The following is a 21,445-nucleotide window of genomic DNA, read 5'->3' on the forward strand; positions in this document are numbered from 1 at the left end:
GATTAATTGATGACAATTGCATTTACTTGACTCTAAATCGCCACAGTGTTCTAAAATGATACTGACAAATCATCAGTCAAGTTGACTACTTCATTCTAACAGGTTAAGCTGGTAGTAGTGAAGTAGTGATTAGGCACAAACCAGCCATGTTATTTAGAAATATTTAGATAACAGATGCACTGACTTCAAAATAATAATGAAGCAAAAAATTAAAGTAACTTTGTTCTTTAAATGTTCTTATCTTAAGGTCACAAAGCAGTACATGTCAACATTAAAATTAAACAAGTTACAAACAAATTAAAAACAGGACAAATAGACAAAAGTCACATCAGTGATTATTTCAAATTAAAAAAATGTATCTGTGCAAATTAACCTGTGACTGGAATAGGTCACACTAGTGCATGTTTTTACTCATACTGTAGAACAGCAGCAGAAAAAACAAACAAACCGGACAATTCCACATTTAAATGTATGTCTGTGCAAATCAACCTGTGTTACGTTCTGTCAGCGCTTAGTTTGTTCGTAAGGGGCACAATGACTGAGTGGAATTCTTTCCAATATCTGCTGGAGGAGACTTCGCTGTTGTAATGTTTTCCTATCTTGCTGTGGAGTCCTTGAATAAAGATCGGGAGGCAGCTTCTTCAGTCATTCTTTTAATAATAATAATAAATAATAATAATACATTTTATTTGTAATGCACTTTACATTTGCGAGCAAATCTCAAAGTGCTACATAAAATCAGCAAGGCAACAGTGTACACTAGTCATTAAAATAATACGAGCGAACATCCAGTTACTATGGCAACAACCAGCGCTCCACGCGTCACACCTAATGCATGTCGCGTATGCACGCGCACAGCTGTAGCCGGCGTTGTGGCCTCGTTGCGCTTTCTTCGTACTCCAGCTTATGGTGACAGACGTTGAACCTGTTAGAAACGTGCTGCTCCGCATCATTTAACTGAATACCACTGCCTTCCGCCATTATTGTTATGGTGGGCTCACGTGTGCGCGCTTGCGGGTGTTGGTGAGAGGACGTCACACACAAAACGACTACGGCGATCAGTGGCTCGTCATGATGATCATGACGTAGTCGATAAGTGGCAAATATTAATCGGTGACGATTAATTGCACACGATACGATTTAGCATAAGCCACCTGCATTTACATGCAATCATTATAAACAGGCAATGAAAGTACACACACTATTCTGCAAGTTTTATTTCAGTTAAAAAGAAATCAAAGAATATGACTCTGTAGCTAAACTGCAACAATTACTCCCCCCCCCCCCCACGTGATTTTTTTTTTTTTTTAATATTTTTGAGAAGTACAGAACACATAGAAGACAGAGATCCCTTCCGAACAGAGCAAATTAAACTGAAACCATTCCTCCTGCATGATGCTGACTGGACTGGTGTGTAAAGAAAGATTTCTCTCACCCAAGCTGAAGGTTTACAGCATAAACTACACGAGGAAGAGGAAAAGGTCTGTTGTAAAACATGTGTCAGAGTCCTATATTTCAGAATATAAAAGTCAGAATAGTGAGAAAAACTCTAATAAATGTTTTACAGTGACCCTGATCCTCTCCTATACAGAATAATAGATGGAAACTTCATCCTATACCCTCCTGCTATAGATCAATTTATTTCAGTCAGACAAATGTGTTTGATTGAAGCATTTCATAAATAAAGTTGCTTTGATCAAATCTGTGCACAGGTACTGAAACAGAAAATTGCAGACAGGTAGTAATAGTCCAGCTATTATGAGTAGTACTTCAGTGCAAACATTTTGCTCAAGGTAATTGTGATGTGTGATTTTTTGTTGCCCACCTTTCTGCAATATTGATAGGAATAGTTTTTCCTGGATAAATATCCATCAAACAGAACAAGTGGTCCACTATCAATTTAACATACCCTCACAGAGAAAATACACCTCATGCAGCCAGCCTAAGGATAATTGAGTTGACACTATAAGGCGGTCTACACAACAGAGGCCTCCTATCCTCATCATCATTCAATACCCTGCTGATGCAGGTTTCCAGGCAGGCCCCTTCATTTCAGGCAGCAGCCTTCTGTTTGTTGTGTTTGGCGAACCACTCGTCACTCTTATCTTCAGCCATAGCCTAAAAACAAAGTGAAAGAAACACAGTGAACGTCCAACACGTGCTGCATGTTTAATGTTGAGTACGAAATGATGGCACAACACCAACCTTATCAAGCAGCTCATTTCCTTTGGGGTCCACCATGGACAGCTGCCTAAATGCTTCATCTCCCACAAAACAAATCTCATGGCCATCCTAAAAAAAACAAACATTCAACGGTTAATATTCTTAACCAGACTCATCAGTCACATGATCGCAGCTTTATTTGTTCTTACGGGGTCAGCCAAAATAACCACTTCCACTGTGGCTTTTCCAGGAGTGTCCAGGCTGACTAATGGAGTGAGAATTTTCTGATTTTCCTTTTTCATCAAGGCTTCAAGGTCAGGCAGCTGAGGAATGTAAATGTTATTGATTTTATTACTGCTGAAAATCCAAAATTAACAAATTAGTTGGGAAATATAAAAAATATTTTACTTGCTCCCGTGGGCATGAAAATGCTATTCTTCCAAACGCCGTTCCGTGGTCAACTGTTCCACCGAGGTCACGAAGCTCCAGTTTGCACTACACAATAACAGATCCCATGCAGAACACATACGCACTTTAGTCATGAACACAAATAAACCATGGCACATTGCAACTTTTGATCCAAAGTCTCTGAAGCATCTGTTCCTTTGACTCACCTGATTGTCTCCAAATCCCATCAGGACCGTCCTCTTTTCCTCATTCTTATCCATTACCTTCATTCCTAACAGTGTACTCCAGTACTGGGTTGACCTCTGGAGGTCTGACACTCCGAGACAAACCTTCTGGACAGGGTCTACGAGCAGATCGGCAGGGGTAGAACCTCTACAATTAATGCGAAACTCATAGTTTTCATGTTTATTTAAGAATATTGATAATGTAACTCAAAAATTTTCACTGAAAAAAACTCCAATATTACTAATTACATCCAGAAAAAAGAGATTTGAGACCTGTGACGCTCACCATGAGGAGGCGGCTCTTTGTCCACAAGGTAGAAGGGGTAGCCTCCAGGAGCCTGGGTCAGATACAGACCCTCTCCCACCTCAGTGAGAGGCCACCCGAGACGCTTGGCATTGCTTACAGCCAGACTCGACTGCAGAGTGAGGCCCTAATGAGAAAACACAAAATATGCATTCATTGCAACTAACTGTATAAATAATGGGACATGTGGTCCTCTGTGCATTGTCCAAACCCACCAGGAAGTCATTGCCAAGTTGATATCCTCCCACCCCATAATTGTAGGTCAGTTCAGCAACAAAATGGTCATCCTCTGGACCAAAGCCAACCATTGTTTTGCTCCATTTCCCATCGTAAGGGCTGTATGGGTACAAAATGGAGGCACGGTTAGCAGTATTATTTTGGTATCTCTGTGTGTACAAAGTTCCTCATTAAATTATGTACCCATTGCACGTTGCTTTGCAGCCTTCCTCAAACTCTTCATGTCGTAAAATCTGAAATCAAAGAGAAAGCATGAAAAAGATACAGGAAGCTCAGTATTAAAGTGAATCAGACCAGCTACACATTCATAATAAATAAGGACATTGGCCTCGGTTGTGAAATAGTGTAGCTAAGATAAGCTAATCAATGGCTTCAAGCACACCTTGTTATTAAATGCAACTAAGACAAAGTACCTTCATGCCCAGAACATCCCGGTAAAACGTGGCTGTTTTGGCCCTGTCACCAACTTTGAAAACAAAATGCAGCGCTCGTCTCAGAGCCATGTTTATTGACAGATGTGGCACTGAAGATGTCCGTGCAGGATGCGATTGAGTTTCCTTAACAATCGATTTCTCTGAGATCGATTGTTAAAGCAAATAGAAAAGCAAACAGACCACCGAGCAGATATTTACAGCTAAATCTATTATTCACGTATATTTTGTTACGCTGTTAATAATCGTGATGTCATATAATTATAATAAACCGTAACAATTTGACACAAAATGCAATAATTCTGCATCTTCCCCTGACACCTCGCGAGGTTACAAGCAACGTGCAAGTTTGAAGTTGCCGCTTGAGGGCGCTACGTTGATTAGCTTATGGTGCTACACCATTCTGACCGACAAGAGAAGAAGAAAAGGGGGCAAAATGGCAGCGCTCATGAGAAGCGTGATAAGTACTTTTTCCATAGAACGAAATGTATTTCTATCAAAGGGAAGCGGTGTTGTTATGGAACCGAAACGGTATGTACGCGGACTGAGGAGGAAACCTGTCAGAGTGTTGTTACCCGGAAACGACACGGGTAAAGTCCTGAAGCCGCCGCCACAATCTGACCCTGCAGGAATGAACGTCAAGAGGCTGAAGGAGGCAAAGGTCTCACCTGCGACAGAGCATCCTCATAAAAGCGACTTTGTCAAGAAAAGGAGTTACTTGGAGTCAGTAATAAAACCTGCTCAAACTGTTGCTTCAAAGGATCAAGTTGATGGGCTGCGATTTGAAAGAGCTTCTCCTGGAGATAAAAGACTGGCGTAAGTGTTAATGTATAAAGGCTAATATCTTGTGGTGGATTGGTGACCTGTCCACGGTGTACCCCGCCTCTCACCTGTAGATAGCTGGGATAGGCACCGGCCACTGCACTGCAGATGTTCAGATGATGGATGGATGGATAAATGCTAATATATTTATCTGAGTCATGTCAGCTGACAGAGTTGCTCCAGTTACTCATGAGGTATAGTGTGAAATAATTTTGTGTTCATTCTGCCTTTCCCTATCCACTTCTCTTGTCAGGAAATTAGTGAGTGTCGCTCGGTCCCGGACCTTTCGGGAGCACCAGGGAAAAATCGTCCTGGAGGGCAGGCGTTTAATCTGTGATGCCCTAGATGCTGGCGCCAAACCACAGACCGTGTTCTTTAGTACCGTGGATCGGCTGCGAGAGCTGCCCCTGGACAAGCTTGGAAGAGCCACGCTAGTTAAAGTCAAATTTGAGGACATCAAGATGTGGTCTGACCTTGTGGCTCCCCAGGGTGTGATCGGTAAGGGGCACAGTTTTTGTTCTGGGTCAGTATGAAGCACAGGTACGTATATTGTTTCTAACTTTGGTGTCTTCCTCTGCAGCCATATTTTCTCGACCGGATCCGTCAAGGTTGAACTTTACACACAGAGGTCATGCTGTGCCATTGTCCTTGATATGTGACAACATCCGAGATCCTGGGAATCTTGGGACTATGTTGCGATGTGCTGCTGCTGCTGGCTGCCAAAATGTCCTCCTCACCAAGGGTATGTTGATGATGATAATCACTGAATGAAGATGTTAACTTCACTTCTAACAACCTCTTTGCATGTCTTCATTTTTCTTATTTTTAACAGGCTGTGTTGACGTTTGGGAGCCTAAAGTTCTGCGTGCAGCAATGGGCGCCCATTTCCGCCTACCCATCTACCCCAGCCTGGACTGGGATGATATTAGGAGTAATCTGCCTAAACCAGTGATCGTCCATGTAGCCGACAGCAGCAGTGTCGCAGACACAAGTGGAGAAACAGATGAAAAGGCCTCCAAGGCAGGAGACTATGGCTGGGTCAGCACTAGATCTCATAACAAAAACATACACAATGAGGACTATGATTCTGACTCTGACTCTGAAGCTGAAGATAAGGATTCTTCACACCCTAGAGTGGACACCAAGCTGTACCATGACAGCTGGGCCCAGAGTCCCACTGCTCTTGTGATAGGTGGAGAGACGCATGGTCTAAGTCTGGAAGCAGTCCAGTTAGCTAAGAAGACTGATGGTCACAGGCTCTTCATTCCTATTGTTCCTGATGTGGACAGCTTGAATTCAGCCATGGCCGCCAGTATTCTTCTGTTTGAGGGGAGGAAGCAACTGTTAAAGCTACTGCAAACATCTGGAAAGAAGGCAAGGCCTAAAGCTGAGAAGCTTTTATGATGCTTCCTCTGAAAACTGTAAAAAAAAAAACAGCCATTCTAACTTTAAATAAAGAGCTGCTGTAGATATGCTTACTACACAACTATAGGAACAAACGGGCTGCTGATGGTGATGAAAATACAAACCATTTTATGTGCAGTAAATCTTATAGCTCATTTTCTCTATGCTCTACCACTAAATTTTTATGATGCTGCTGCATTTAGTCTACGAACAGCAAGTTGTATGACCCTCCTTCTGCATATATCTGCAGCCATGTTGTCTGTGCAAGTATTCACACTTCAGTGTACTCAGTACTACAAAGTATGAGGTCAAAGGTTTCAGTCCCACCTGGAGTTTGCTCAGGAACAAAGTGAGTCCACCTGCAGACAAACCTGTTTCTGTGGGCACACGCCTCTTTGAACAACCTCTTAAAAAGGACAAGTGAGTCACTGCACAGTGTCTTTTTACATGTCCAAGAGCTAACTTTATTGATAAAACTTAACAGGAGCAAAACTATGTGCTTGCCAGTGAATTTTTAATGTGTGTGACTGAAGAAACAGAAGAGGGATTTTTACATTCAATACTTTTCAACGTGTCATTTTTTGTGCCTCCAGAAATAACCTGGAAGTTTTCATTAGGGGGACCTTCACAGAAAATCCTCATAATGACTTTGAGATGAAAACCACCAACAACAACTGGATTGAGATGACTTTCACTCACACACACACACACACACACACACACATACACAAACAAGACATAGGGCGTTTTAAAATTCAGTCGTTGGTAGAACGTGCGCCTTACTGTATGTGCACCTGTCATACTGTTTTTAAATAGGCCCGTGGAGTCTTACAGCTACATCCAACTGAGGTTTAGCACATCTCGCACTACGTGTGGGTTACATCTGTAAAAATGCATTTTATTCTTTCTTAACATCATTCAGAAACCAACACAGAGAGCAAAGAATGAAGTAGGTCCACTGGGTAATTCTCTGGTTTTCTCTAGAATTCAGAAATGCTACCGTGTGGAGAAAAAATACTTTTCTTGAGGCCCAAAAAAAGGAAGAATACGAAAAAACAACAACAGAATCTCCATATATATTACTGTATGGTCTATAGTCAATGCAAGGCACCACAGGAGAAAGAGAGGACTCCATGAAAAGAGGAACGTGTGAAAAAAAAAAATAAAAATGTCAGTAAAAAGTGAGACGTGTCTCTAACAGTCAGGAGGAGGTGGGAGAGAGAAAGAAAGAAAGGGGGAGAGAGAGGGATGGAGGGTGTAGCAATAGGTCAGGGTTTGATGATGGAGTGAGTCCCATAATAGTATGTCCAAATGTATGGTCGGACGTCCTCTTTAGATGGGCTCTGGTTTGAGCTTTTCAGCCAGGAAGTCGTTGACAAATTGCTCCACGACGGCTGGCGTGATCTCCTCAACGTCACGGACGTACTTGGCGCGGGCCGACATGTCCAGGATAGTGAGCAGGGGTGCTGCTTCTGGGAGGTTAGTGTAGTCTCGCAGGGAGTCACTCATGTCATCCTGTGGTGAAAGAAGAGAAAAATGTAGAGATGAGTGTGATATGATGTCAGACATTCCTCACAGGCAGGGCTGGAATGCTTGTGTGGAAAAAAAAACATTTTTTGGCTGCAGGTAAACTTTTACCTGACAATTTATGTTATTTATAACAGTTTGACAGGGAAATAGTTCTGCTCTGAAAAATAAAAAATAAGTCTGATCAGACACCACTGAACTGCCCGGCACACCCTTTTACTAATGCAGACTTCTTGAAAGAGAATTTGAAACTCTTTTTCTCAGCTGTCTTCCTGCAGGCATCCTGCCCAGAGAGGCCTGAGAGCTGCTGCTTAGTCACACATCCTGCTGTGTGGAAAGACAGGAAGGAACCAGGTGGGGGTCCAGCAACATCCCTCCATTTTCACAAGCTAACTCACATCAGATTTAAGTCTTGTCGAGTGTTTGAACAGCACATGTAGGCAGGAGATGGAGCAGTGCGTGGACTTGTGAAGGAGTAGTTAAAAATAGATTGCTGCTGGGTGGAGATTCTAGTCTTTTTTTTCCTTTGCAGTTAGTTTAAATGGGCTTCACCCATGTTCAGCCTGAGGCTGGATGTCACCTCTCACCCTTTAATAAGTCAGGATTACAACCTCTGTGGCTATACATAACAGAAATGAATCAATACAGGCATGCAAGCAGGAGCTAAACAAGCTTTGAAAGGCCCATTAATTATTGAGACTGAAAAAGAAATCACAGTTTCGTAATTCAGCCTGAGTTCCAAGCTGGGAGTGCTGCTTCAACCGGCATTCCTGCCCTGACAGAGATTCATTATTCCCGTCTCCACTCAGTTAAATTAATTTTATGTGTTGTGTTTGTTAAGAACACCTGAATGTGAGCAGCTAATACACTAATATCATTTGGGACATTTTCTCATCCTCATGACATGATGACCTGATTTCCCCTCAGCTCAGCTCAGCTCGCTGGCTCTGAGGGACTCTCAAAGATTAAAGATCACTTTCATATGGAACCGATTATGTTTCCAATGCAGAACTTACCACAAAAGCCCAGAGGGGGGCACTGCAACAAAGAGCTGGCTTTCTAGCAGAGCCAGAGATGTTAATGCTGGTTACAGATTTATGTGTCAGTTTAGTCAAAACCAAAAAGTCAACAACACAGCGACTTTGGATGGATCTCCTGCTACACAAACTTCTCAGACACCCCCTCTCCTCAGCTGTCTGCGTTGGGTCTTCTCTGTTATCAGATATCCACAGATATTCCTGCTAAATGGATCAAATCACTCGACCACACTTAGACTTCTCAATGAATAGCCTGGCAGGGCTGCTGCCTAAAAAAGGATAAGTATGCCAAGATGAAGTCTGTGACCTCTACTTTGCCAAAATGCTAACAGATGGACCAGATGATTTACATTGTGCTGTTTTCTTATATGCATCTAACTTTCTGTGAATGGAGCCTAATTTATTGCACTACAAATCACCATACGACCAGTTAACGGTCACACATGTAGGCTGTCACTAACCATAATGTTGTACTGAGTACAAACACTGCTTTATTCTCTATCTACAAATGCAGCCATGCTGAGATTGTAGATCATCTGGGCACATGGTGTAAAGAAACCACAAAGACAGACATTCCACAATCTGTCACTGTGGCCTTTCCAGCTTCTCCGATATGAGAAGATGTAATCTCTGCGTCACAGTCTTGGCCTCCATAGGAAGTCATGCATCTTCTTTGTGTGGCTTTGCTCTGCTTGTGTAAACTGCTTCTCGTGAGGTGCAGCCATACAAGAGCCCCCCCCCCCCCCCCTCACCCTCCGCCCTCTGCAGCTCAGCTCAGAACAAAAAAAGACAAAGGCCTCTCTGCTGTAGCCCGCACTCACAGCTGTGATAAGGCTCAGCGTGCGTTTACCGTGCGGGACCTGCTGGGCCATGTCAGGCTTATTCTGATTATTGATGCACTGTGGCATTTCACAGGTGATGAGCATTTGATAAGGCCTCAGCTGATAATGATAATAAACCTTTCCACTGGTCTCCGCCTCACTCGAATCTCAAAGGCGGTCTTTGATGTCTAATGGAAAAGTCACTACAGTCTCTTCAGTAACTGTCCATCATTTTATAATGCTGCTATGATGTATTAAGTGATTTCTCGATTTTTCAATGCTAATGTACTATGTTAGCAGCTTGATAGCAAGCTAATATGCTTATGCTAATTTTAAACAATTTTTATCCCAGTTTAACATGGTGATAGAGTGAATTTTGCTAAAAAACACAAAATAATAAACACAACAATTTTGTGCTGATGAAAATGTTTTGGTTATTCCTGAGGTAATCCTTATATGCAAGTCACATGATGGCACAAGAGGAAACATTACAAAGACAGTGAGCATTATCCTCTGGGGATCATGAATGACAAAAGTTAACAAAATATACAAAAAAAGGAAAATAATAAAGAAGGTAGAAGCTTCCAAATAATTGCTTGTGAAGCAGCCTCGGGGTGTTTATGCAACCCATTATAATCTCAAAGTCAAAGCAGTCATTCTGTTTAGGGACACACACACACAAGCTTTGAAGAACACAATCACAGGCAATAGTCACTGCTGCTTGCCACAAAAAGAATCAGTTAAATTCTTATGTGACTGGATAATACCACTAGACTTTTGTATGCAAGACCCAGAACACTCAGGAAAAAAAAAAAAGAACAAAAGATCTTTCATTCTGCTTTTAAAAACCTGGTTACTACTATGTGGCTTTATTTCAGCCGGGTAAGAAGATCCTGTGTCACTGGGCCCAGCCTGGCCTCACCCACCCTGAGACGAGCGCCAACATACTGCTGTCTCATGGACACAGAAAACCCAGCAGCTGGCCTGGCAGCAAAGTGTACGACTACCAGGGCAAACCCAGGCCAAGGTGAAGGAGCCCCAAAGCCTGCAAGCTTCACGTCTGAGATGGGAAGTGATATCTGACTCTATGAACCCAATCTGGAAATGAAACCTGGTGATTTCATAGCCGGTTGAGCTACAGCCAGGAAATTATACCTGCACTACATTGGTGTAAATATATCTGGCCTAGCATGTGTGCCGCGAGGGAGACAAAGCAAACACAGACTGCGGCTATAACACGAGAAACTTCTGAATTACTGCACGATCCAGTGCAACAATGTTTCTTTGTGTTAGGTCAAATAAATATTGGCACATGGACAATGAACACGAAACACTATCATGCCAACTTTTGCCCTTCTGAAAAATTAAGGTGTTTCTGTTCTGTGTGTCAAGGCTGACATTAGAGTGGAGCGGTCGGGGTTCTGCAGTTAGCACATGTGCAAGCCCCACAGCCGAAACCTGAGCCTGCTGCGTGGTGAGTGACATGGGAAACTGTCTCTGTCCTCCCAGACTGCCAGGCAGAGAGAGAGAGAGAGAGAGAAAGAGGAAGGCAAGCTGGAGGGCAGAGAGCAGGGGCGCTGAGCAGAGGTAGCTAATCTGGCAATTAAGTCTGCTGCTGCTGCTAACTCCATCAGTTCTAAAAAGGTCGAGACAGAACAACATGAGATAACAAGAGTTATGAAAACTCCATATTTCGGCCCACACAGGGATGATGTGGGAGGAGATAAGAGCAGCAAAATGATGGATGATTTTAGAGCCATGTGAGGGAGTAAAGTAAGCCTGCTGGCAGGATCTATATCTACTGTCATGATAGAGCTGCAGGTGAACTGTGGGTCATGGATCGCACTGACTGTTAAAGAGAAGGGTCAGCTGCATGCTTTCATTTATGCCGTTTGATCAACAAAGACTCATTCACACTGGACATGAAACACACTATAGATATCCTTATTTCTGCCCATTTTCTTGATCATCTGTGATTTATGAACTGGATGTATAAACAAGCTAAGCATTTGTCAACGTGTCTTTTATAGGTGTTGTTGGCTTGTCTCACCTCTCCAGCCACAAAGAACAGCAGCGGCGTCTCCTCCTCCTTTGCTTTGTACTTGACCATAAGCTTCTCTGCTATTGGTTGAATCAACTCCTTGGCTGGCTCCAATTCACCTTCCTCTTCAGCGTCTATATAAAAAGATCCAGGTTGACATTGAAAGTATGAAAAAAAATGTCAGAGTACAAGAAGAGGAGACTGGCAGACAGATGAGTGAAGGGATGAAAGGAACCGTACATATGGTCTCCGTCTTGTTTTGCAGTTTAGCTCTAGAGACACCTGGGTGGTCTCACATTTTGAGGGTCATCACTATGCACTCTCTCATTCTTTCCTATTGTGCTGTAATGTCATCGTATCTGCCCTGTATTCACATCCAAGTCATTTTTTTACAAACAGAAAATACTCATTTTGCACTTTCCTTATTAGCATATAAATAGACGGATACATTCTGCAACAGGCTTTTCCCACAGGCCTAGGACCTTTAGACTCTCGAAGAATTTTCCATAGAGTCTGACATTCAATATGCACTACATAAATGCCACTGCATTCAGGCAGAGCCCCATGTGGAGCTGCACTGCATTATAAATCCCCATCTACTGACCCACAAACAGGACGAGGCAGGGCCCCTCGTGGAGCTGCACCGCATTGGACTCGCTGAGCTCCAGCACAGGTCGAGGGTGCCAGGGAAAGAGTCGGCACTCCGGGTCATTCAGCACCTCCACACGGCCCTGTCGTGTGATCATGTGACCCTCTGTGTCCAAAAGAATCAGTGTCGGAATACCTGGAGAAAGGGAAGAAAAAAAGGAGAGGATGGAGTGAGAGGAAGACAAACAGAGGAGGGGAGGAAATGGGCAGGAGCGCGGGTAATTTCCGATAATTATCACTTCATGACGCTGACTGTTCCCTCTCCCCTACGGAGAATTTTTTTTTGCTGCGTGGATATTTTTGCCTGTTTTGTTTAAGTCACTGGCTCCCACCACCCTTGTGATTACAGTCTCTGTGCCTTATGTGCAACCTTATCAGAAACAGACACCATCAGGCAGCAAACAGAGTGCAGAGTGCTTCATCTACACAAGTCAACAGAGGTGGGGGCGAGGCTGAACTGCAGGGGTGTGAGAGTGGGGGGGCAGTATTGACTTGTCCTTTGTGCATTCCTCACATATTTTGCAGGACAGGCCTACAGCCAGATTTTGTTAACTTCATCAACAGTCATCCTCTGCTAACACACAGAGGAGAAAAAAGTGTGAGGCACAGAGAGAGAGAGAGAGAGAGAGAGAGGCGCTGCACTTCCGCACAAGCCAACAAGACTGTAAACTTGATAACCGACCCACATTCCTCAGGCTGCAGAGCTTTCTGCGTGGCTGTTTGCCTGGCACAGAGAGCTGTCAGCCATTTGTGCTAGTGTTTCAGTTTGTGACTTAACTGAACATGGCAGAGAAGGAAATCTCAGTGCTTTGGCTTAAATATATAGATGAGGTCATCGTACAATACCTTGTATTCCATAGAGTCTGTTGAGTCGTGATCGTCGAGCTTCATCTAAATATGGCACTGCCAACCATGGCATCTCACTGAAGTACTGTTTAAAGGATTCCTCTGACCTGGGCAGGTTTAAAAACAACAAAGCAACATATGGATAAGTGCTGTCCCATAAATACAGAGCACAAACTTGACAGATAGAGGAAGATGTGTCAATAAGAACCGTTCACACTGGAGAAAGTCAATCCAGCTAGAGTGGGATTGAATCAGGATAGCCTTTAAGCTGGATATGTTCAGACCTATTTTCAAATCTGGCTATCACACACATGTATCCGCGCTCAATTCAGCTTAACCCAGCTTGTTTGTTGTCCTCCAAACCGCTAGGTGGTGCCTGGTAATATACAGAGTTCGTTCAGGCCACATTTGAGCCAATCCGGCTAGATTGGCTCCACCTCTGAGAGGTGGATTGAAATCAGTCCGGATATAATAATAATAATAATAATAATGCATTGGTCTTATATTGCGCTTTTCTGCTCTGTTGGGCAGGCACTCAAAGCGCTTACATTGAGATGCATTATTCTTTCACACCACATTCACACAGTGGCAGTGGTAAGCTACCAGTGGTAGCCACAGCTCCCCAGGGGGAGACTGACAGAGACGTGGCTGCCAAGGTGCGCCTTCCGATTCATTCATACGCATTCATACACCAGTGAGTGCACTGGAGGCAATGCGGGTAAAGTGCCTTGCCCAAGGACACACAACAATGACTAGGGAGGAGCTGGGGTCGAACCGCCGACCTTCCGGTTATTGGACAACCCTGCTCACCACTGAGCCACTGCTGATATATCACACTGATATATCTAGATTCGCGTTGTATCTGAATATATCCAGATACAGCAGGAATCCCGCTCTAGCCGGATTGATTTCCCCAGTGTGAATGGGGTCTAAATGTGAATCTCACCTGTCAGCACTGACGAAAACGATCTCAAACTTCTGACCCGACTCTTTGATGGTTCGATATGACTCCACCAAGACCCGGGTCAAGCTGCGGCATGGTGGGCACTACCACAGAGAAAAAACACAAACACAGGAAAAATGAATACAGCACCCACATGGTCATAAACATGATAACAGCTTTTATTGTCCAGGGTATTTCCCAATCCACCCCCCCCCCCCCCGCACACACACACACCTTTCCACAAACTAGTATTTCTCCCATGTTTTGTATGCAGCTTCTTTCAAATACAGGGTCCAGGCTTCTTAAAACGCTAATCCTGCTGCAGCACTGCAGCTTACGGAGGTATTTATTCTGCTGTGTGTGTTTGGAGAGCCCACACTCTATCCAGGCACAGGGAGCGGTGGTATGGCTGGCATTAGGATGACATCAGAGTACCACGGCAGTGAGAAGGAAAACAGAGCAGTCTTAACTTCCAGCTTCTTTTCCCATGCAGTATGTGTGTGTCTGTCTGCAGAGGTTCCTCTGAACACCCAGCCGAACACTAATAAAAATATTTATTCTGTAAATAAGTCGCATTTATGCCACATCAAAAAATCTGAAATATTATACAAAAACATTATCAGTTGATGGATTACTGCTGTCATGGAGCTCCAGGTTGTTAATAAACAGTGAGTTATGATGGTAGCAGGTCATTAAATACCAAGCAGCGTGCTCTATGGGTAGAAAAGGAAGGCACGTGGTAAAAAAAAGCTGCAGTTTCTCAAATGACCACTTGAGGCTCCAGAGATTAGTCAATCTCCATGCCTGTAGATAAATATGGATACATCTTTGTCACCTTTAGTGTTTTTGAGGTGTAGTTTTGGAGGCTCTGTGTGGGATGTTGCAGCTGTCACTATTTTGACAGCGATGCCGAACCATCTCAGTTTGAATCCAAATATCACCTACAGAGACGGCTTGTTTATTTCTGTCTGTAAAGACCCAATTATACAGGTGCTGTTATATCCAAGAGCTTAAAAAATGGAGGCAGCTGGGCTTATTTAGCCACTCATTAGGTGTAGAAGTTTGTGAGACGAACACAGGAAGTCCACTCGAATAGACCTTTACGAGCTGACTTTTTTGGTTTGAACCTTAGAGGCATTTCACATACACAAGTTCCTTTAAAAAAAACACACATATCGCTCTCTCTTACCTATTAATTAGAGAAATTAGGCTCATTATTGTGGATACAATGCATTAAGCACAGTGATTGATCCGGTCACGACTACTCATAACAAAGGGAGAGTAGGAGGATACAAAGCCTTAATCAATTCACTGCTCATTAACTGACTTCTCCTTGTAGATGTAAACACCACTATAGACTGTGCTCTACAGTCATTATACAACAATGCAGTGTAATGTGTGCTGTAGCAGTAAGAAGCGCTTTAATGGGGGCCTCTGTTTGCCAATGGTTTTTAAATGTAATGGGTTTTTAGGAGCAAAATGTAGGTCATATCTGACTCTGCCCTGGGCTGTTTCAGGTCCCCAAACATTAAAAGAAAATAATTTAAGCTTATGTGAGTTGCTGGGATTTAATGTTTACTTTAATAGCAGATAGGTTTACATGAGCAACTGACAGGAATGTGGTGTAAAATCACCGCAAATAAACTCCTGCAATGGCTTTTGTGACTTGTCCTTTTCAATTTCTTCGGGTTTGGGGTCTGAGCCAGCCTTCAGGCGTCACCAGTCTGAGGAGTCGGTATCTGAGGCTGTGGCTCTGGCAGCCGCTCTGCTTGACTGGCCTCGGTAGACTGCACTGCATCTCTTTAGAAACAGTCTGATGATATAATGCCTTTTCATGCATCACCCAGTCATGACCCTAACTGGCTATCAGCAGGTCCAGCAGAGAAGGAGACAATGGCTTGATGTCATTGGGGTGTGGTGACAGATCCAGAGGTGGTGCGGCTGGAAGGACTGACAGGGATAGTTAACCACCATCTAAACAGACAAACACAATGGAATCACCTCCACCCTCCTGCTCCTTTCTCTTATCTGTCTCAGATACTACTCTGCCTCTTCCCGCTCTGCTGCTGCTGTCTTTGCTCCTCTCCAATGTCTCAGTGTTTTGACAGAAAAGTAAAAAAACAGGTTGTCTTTGTCTTCTTTCCGGTCTGTCTGCACTTACCCAGTGTGCTGAGAAATACACTCCCACGTAGTGTCCCTCCAGAGAGCTGCTGTCCGTTGTCTGCCGGTTGTTCCTGAGCAGAGGTCCTGCCACCACCTCCGCAAACGGCTTCGGCCCCCAAGGGAACTCCAGGCCTGGGAGAGGAAAGTCGACAGAGCAATGAAAGGGGGAAACGTGGGAAGAAACACAACAGTTTACTGTAATGCTAGCAGCATTGTGAGGTGCTACACACTCTGGAGCTAAATGCTAATATGAGAGTGCTGTCACACTCAGGGCATATTTTTGTAGTCTAGGGAAGTTAGCATCACATAGGCCTTTTATGCTACATTATTTTATCATGTATCTGGTGTTTACAAATTAGGAGTGGGCAAGGTTAGAGTAAAGCTCTGTCTGTACAAATGTCAACACAAGTTAAAAAAACTGGACAAAATAGACATGAGCATGGCTAACAAACATGCTAAGACATATTTTTTGTAAATTTTTTCTGCTTTTAGAAATGCACACCTCAATAAAAAAGCTGAGCCTCTCAAAGCCATCAGAAATCCTCTCCTCTATTTCCTTTTCAAGGTGTTTTCATTGTTCCTGTCAAGCTCCGGAGATGTATTTGGTGCAGCTGAATGAAAAAGGGGGGTAATCATAAATAAAACCTTGTATGGTTGGTTCATAATGGCCTCTTTATGCAAGCGTGCTTGTCCAGGGCTTCATTAGGCAGGAATGACACGTCTGCACTGAGCTGGCGTGGCCTGTCACTGTTGTCCTGATTGTAAAAGTGCACTCCATCTTTACGCTGCGGGCTAGTCTGCCGCCACTCAAGTCAGCCCTTTCATCGAGAGTGAAAGGCAGAGGGTCCTAATTGTTTCACCCACCCCTCCCAGTCTCAATGTACGTCAAACTTTTTACTGGCCCTTTCCTCTCTGAACTCCTGTTGATGAATTGATTTGTCACGTTGGGAACAGCTCCCAGTCTGACCGCCAATACAGGAAAACAGAAATATCTAACAGAAACACTACAGCCCTGTTGTAACAGTAAGAGATGACAGAGAATCCTGGTTAAACATAAGGACTGTCTTTGCTGCTAAGGCCTCAGAAAAATCTCTTTTTACCCACATGTAGTCTGGAGGAACAGTTAATGAATGCTCGATCTATTACTGCAGGCTTGGACTGTCTTTCATTAGACAGACAGCAAAATCTGTCACAGTGCTTATGCAAAATTCATCCTGCTTCACTGCCGGCTGCCATTCTCCCTTCTCACATGACTAACAACACTTATTTTCCAAGCTGACCAAACAGGGCATGAAGAGGCAGCACTTTAAAAAAAACTGAGATTTTCTCAGGAATGCAAGCCCACTCTTGTTAATTCTTCATCTCCACTTCAAAGTGCAGAAATGATAGGTTTTTCAGATGAGAGAGTGAGACGTGGACACACTATAATATTCATCTGGGACCATAATTATGGTAACACAGACTCAAACAAAGATAAAAAATTATTGAAAAATGTTTTAGCCAAATGCTGAATGATATATACTTATATTTGTGGTGACAAACATTTATTAGTTCATACTCTTTTTTTATTTAAGTGTACCAAAGCTAAAAGGTTGAGAGTGGGACATCTTAATCATTTTTTCCCCCATATTTTTAATTTGTGCATAAATTAGATAATGAGAGATTTTTACTTAAACATCAGTCAAGCTTGTACTGAAGCAACTAAAAGTTAAGGCCAAAAACAGGAGATCTGTGGAGGCTAGAAAGTTTGTTCCACTGGAATTGTGATAGAAAATGTTTCCCTTTCCCCATAGGTGCCATTATAAAAAGAGACTGGAGTCTAAAGAACTATAAATAAAAGGGCTACTTTTATAATTGTAAACATAAATGATAGTTAAACCAAGGCCCCAAAGAACATTTTTCCTTCATATTGTCATTGAAAAGGGGGTGTGTGTAAACTCAAAGATCTCTATTTCAGTCCAGTAACATAAGCGAAGTTAAAGATGTTGTTAAAGATCGTCAATCTCAGTCAGTTCACCACCCATTATTTGATATACACAAATATATTACTTTAAGACAGTTATCTTCAGGACAGTTTGTTAAAATATTTGATACTTTTTGATAAAAATTAGTCATCTGGGTTGCACATCTAAACTGTTTATTCATGCCCTCTTGCCTCATACTACACTTAGGTCCTGGCTGCTGGTGTTTTATGAGGCACAATGTGAAGCCAGAATGAGTGAATCTGGGTGTGTAAACTGCAGCCCAAGAATTCAGGGTTATAACAACTATGACAGAAGAAGTGTGTGTGGGATGTCTGTTATTCTGCCCCTTTGACCCTCACATGTGTTCCTATTACCTCATTACACAGTGATATTTTGGGGTTGAATGGTTGGTGGTTGGGGTTAACCATTCAATAAAGAGGATTAAGGTCAGAGCATGAGGTTAGGAAATAAAAATAACTCAGCTAGATGGTTCATAACATAACATAATGTGTGCGTGTCTGTGTGTGAACGGCTGCAGACATTTAATCTCACCTTTCGGGTCATCTCTGACCACCAGTAGACCATTTCGACACACAATCTTCCCCGAGGATGCGTCCACAAACACCAGAGATGGGATGCTGGTCACCTTGTACTTGTTCCACAGCTTCATCTGTGGAGAGAAGAGGACGAGAGATGAGGTTGGAAAATGTGAACAGGGAACACGTTTGTTTTTATTTCAAATCTCAGAACTGGAAAATCTATTTCCCTCAGCTATAATGACTTCAGTGGTGCAGTAGGTCTTACCTGAAATACTACAAACTTCACCAGAGTGCTGTGTGTATTTTATTGGATAAACACACTTTGTATTGTTTCAAAGAGACACGGGGGACTAGAACAAAAACACAGGAGTGCAGGCAGCCTGGAGGTGAATCGACACAGTGAGAAGCTGCACTTTAAAGAGGCAGAAATGGAGCAAACCGTCCCTGCTGTGTCATGAATAGGAGTAAAAGGAGGCATAAAGTCTTCGACACGTCATTTTATGAACACCTTAAATTCAATCATAATACCTTCACATACGACAAGTTGATATTAATACAGCCTCATAAAGTCAGAGAAGAAGCTTTAGAGCCAGAAAACTGTGCACGATCTGACGCTATTCACGGAGTTCGGTGATCAGTGTAGTCCTTAACATCAAAGGGCAGATCAAGCTTTTTTTTGTCTGAGGCTTGCTTTCCATATCAGAGGGAGAGTCCTACACTGTGAATAGAAAATGTCTTGTAAAGGAGCGGCAATCTGCATTGAGCAGAGCTGCTGTTTCAGCAACTCAAAGAGAGAAGAGGAGGAGGAGGTAGAGAAGGAGGAGGAAGCCTCGCATGAAATCCTCAAACCAGAAAATGTACAAAGATGTTCGCATGTTAGCAACATATATCCTTAAACTTGACCTGCTTATAGGTCAAAATGGCTTTTGTGGAAGAACTGGGTCAAAATGAGTAAAAGTGGAGCAGTGATTTCATCTTTGACATATAAACACATTTTTTACTCACTGCTGTATAACGTTCCTGCTCTATGAAGCCAAGCACTTCAGTATCTGTATAATATAACATCATGATTTGCACTTGCTGAGCCTTTCCAACAGGACCTCAGCCAAATGAAGTGCTTTCCTCAGGGCTCGGTGAAGTAAGCCTGAGGTTTGGTTGCTGCTGAGCTCTGGGCTGATGAAAACCATTTGTTGCTCTTTTTTCTGTGTCTTCACCACACACTGTCTCTGATAAGAGGCTGAATGAGAGGGAAGGAAAACGCCTGCACACCTCCTCCTTCTGCAAACGTGTGAGGTCAGCAGCAGAGGTCAACCATAAAGGTCCCTCTGTGACAGCAGAGGTCAGACAGTCCGTCACATGGGCAAGACGTCCTGGAGCCTTCCCACTATGTCGGTCTGGAAGTGCCTCAAAAGCAAACTTCTACCGCCTGTCAGAGTCAACGGCTTTAGCACACGCTTCACGCTGCTCTGGAAACTCAATCTCTGCTCACAAATTGATGGGGTTAGGGGCATTAAGTGTGACTGTCTCCCAAAGCTACTGCATCTGTGCAAGCGTGCAGCCATTTCACTATGCTGTTTGTCTGCTGTCATCCAGGCTGATGGTGTCAGACCGAGAGGTGGATTTATCGAAAAGAGTGTGAGAAAAGCAGAAAAAAAGAAGCGGAGTGGTATAGTGATTGGTTCTGCAGTAACACTGAAATGTCTAGAAATCAATTTCATGTCATGGCTCAGAGGGTCCTACACTGTGGTATGTACTGTAACAGTGTAAAATAAATCTGAAGACAGCCAGGTGTCTGCTGTTTGTGTTTAAATAAACACATTAAAAAATTTAACATTTAGAATTTAGCTGATGACAATGCTACACCGCTAAAACCACTGCATCTATCACCACCTGACAGGTTCATGAAGTGTAGGCGCACTCATTCAAAAAGCAGCCTGTGTACTTAATCCAAGGCTTTCTATTTCATTTCATGCCGCTGCATCAAGAGAGGAAACATCAAATTCCTTCTCTTTGTCTTGCTGCTAATAATTTGCATCCTTGAATCATGTGCGCCTGGTGATTTGGCTGCAGATCACAGCAGCTCGGGGGGATGCTAAATCTTTCCAGGGTTTTTAGATGTGCCTTTAAAATGAAAGAGCGGGTATGATTTCAGGGTGGATGAATGACCGTGTAACTACAAAAGATGCATGTCCTGGAGTCTGTCGCAGACAAACAGACGACAAACAAATTCACTCTGAAAAGGTGGATGGACGAGGGGGAAATCTCACACGTCATTAAGTGTCGCGTCTTCCTCCAGAACATCGGATACGTTAGCTCTTGTAGTAGCAACATTTCCCTCTTCTGTTGTTGTGAATAGAAAACATGAGGATCCGTTTCTCCCTGAAAACACTGTTTCATTGTGGAGAGCTGCAGGCCGTCTATTATAGCTCAGCGAGTAAATACAGAATGTGACATGATAGGTCGTTAAAGAAACGCACACATGCATCATGCTTTCAAATATGACCTCATTCTTTGGGTGAGAAACAACTTCTCCCTTGTAGACGAGGTGTTAAACACACTTCTGTCACCATTTGATGAAAAAACATGTAGAGTTTCATGTTTTATAATTACACTTATTTGGTTTCTTGCCCAGAGAGTTAGATGAGAGGGGTTTATAATAAGTATGAAGGCAGAGCCAGCTTAGCTAGGTAGCTTAGTTTACAGGGTGAACTGGGCGTGCTCAATCCAGCTTAACCCGGCTTGTTTGTTGTCCTCCAAACTACTAGGTGGCACCTTGTAAAATACAGAGTCAGTTCAGGCCACTGTAGGACAGCATGTGCTTCCGTGTCACTCGTTCTTTCGTTTTTTTTCGGTTCAAAAAGCAGTTTATTCCTTTGTAGCCCTGTCGAAAATAAACTCGGGGCAAAGCTGTCATAGTTCGACG

General features: G+C 43.2%; 3 protein-coding genes across 3 annotated transcripts in view; 1 reads left to right on the forward strand and 2 right to left on the reverse strand.

Moving 5' to 3' along the window:
• Positions 1-928: 928 nt before the first annotated feature.
• On the reverse strand, positions 929-3,909 carry glod4 (glyoxalase domain containing 4). Its single transcript, XM_028419650.1, has 9 exons — positions 3,750-3,909; positions 3,520-3,569; positions 3,315-3,435; positions 3,082-3,226; positions 2,778-2,914; positions 2,572-2,658; positions 2,373-2,486; positions 2,206-2,292; positions 929-2,118 (listed from the first exon to the last, which is right to left on the reverse strand). Exons 1-9 carry the CDS (start codon positions 3,837-3,839, stop codon positions 2,053-2,055), a joined length of 897 nt encoding a protein of 298 aa, XP_028275451.1. The 5' UTR covers positions 3,840-3,909; the 3' UTR covers positions 929-2,052.
• A 275-nt stretch (positions 3,910-4,184) lies between these two features.
• mrm3a (mitochondrial rRNA methyltransferase 3a) lies at positions 4,185-6,507 on the forward strand. Its single transcript, XM_028420428.1, has 4 exons — positions 4,185-4,583; positions 4,843-5,087; positions 5,170-5,331; positions 5,422-6,507. Exons 1-4 carry the CDS (start codon positions 4,204-4,206, stop codon positions 5,991-5,993), a joined length of 1,359 nt encoding a protein of 452 aa, XP_028276229.1. The 5' UTR covers positions 4,185-4,203; the 3' UTR covers positions 5,994-6,507.
• A 693-nt stretch (positions 6,508-7,200) lies between these two features.
• The window catches only part of nxn (nucleoredoxin), a 48,400-nt gene continuing 34,155 nt past the window's right edge, over positions 7,201-21,445 (reverse strand). Inside the window, exons 2-8 of the mRNA XM_028420429.1 lie at positions 18,536-18,653; positions 16,018-16,151; positions 13,860-13,960; positions 12,914-13,020; positions 12,024-12,203; positions 11,429-11,553; positions 7,201-7,508 (exon numbers count right to left, since the gene is read on the reverse strand). Of these exons, the coding sequence (XP_028276230.1) occupies positions 7,326-7,508; positions 11,429-11,553; positions 12,024-12,203; positions 12,914-13,020; positions 13,860-13,960; positions 16,018-16,151; positions 18,536-18,653 (948 nt within the window). The 3' untranslated portion in view covers positions 7,201-7,325. The remainder of the gene's footprint in view (positions 7,509-11,428; positions 11,554-12,023; positions 12,204-12,913; positions 13,021-13,859; positions 13,961-16,017; positions 16,152-18,535; positions 18,654-21,445) is intronic.

The sequence above is a fragment of the Parambassis ranga genome, chromosome 13 (genome assembly GCF_900634625.1).
Source record: "Parambassis ranga chromosome 13, fParRan2.1, whole genome shotgun sequence".
Lineage (NCBI taxonomy): Eukaryota > Metazoa > Chordata > Actinopteri > Ambassidae > Parambassis > Parambassis ranga.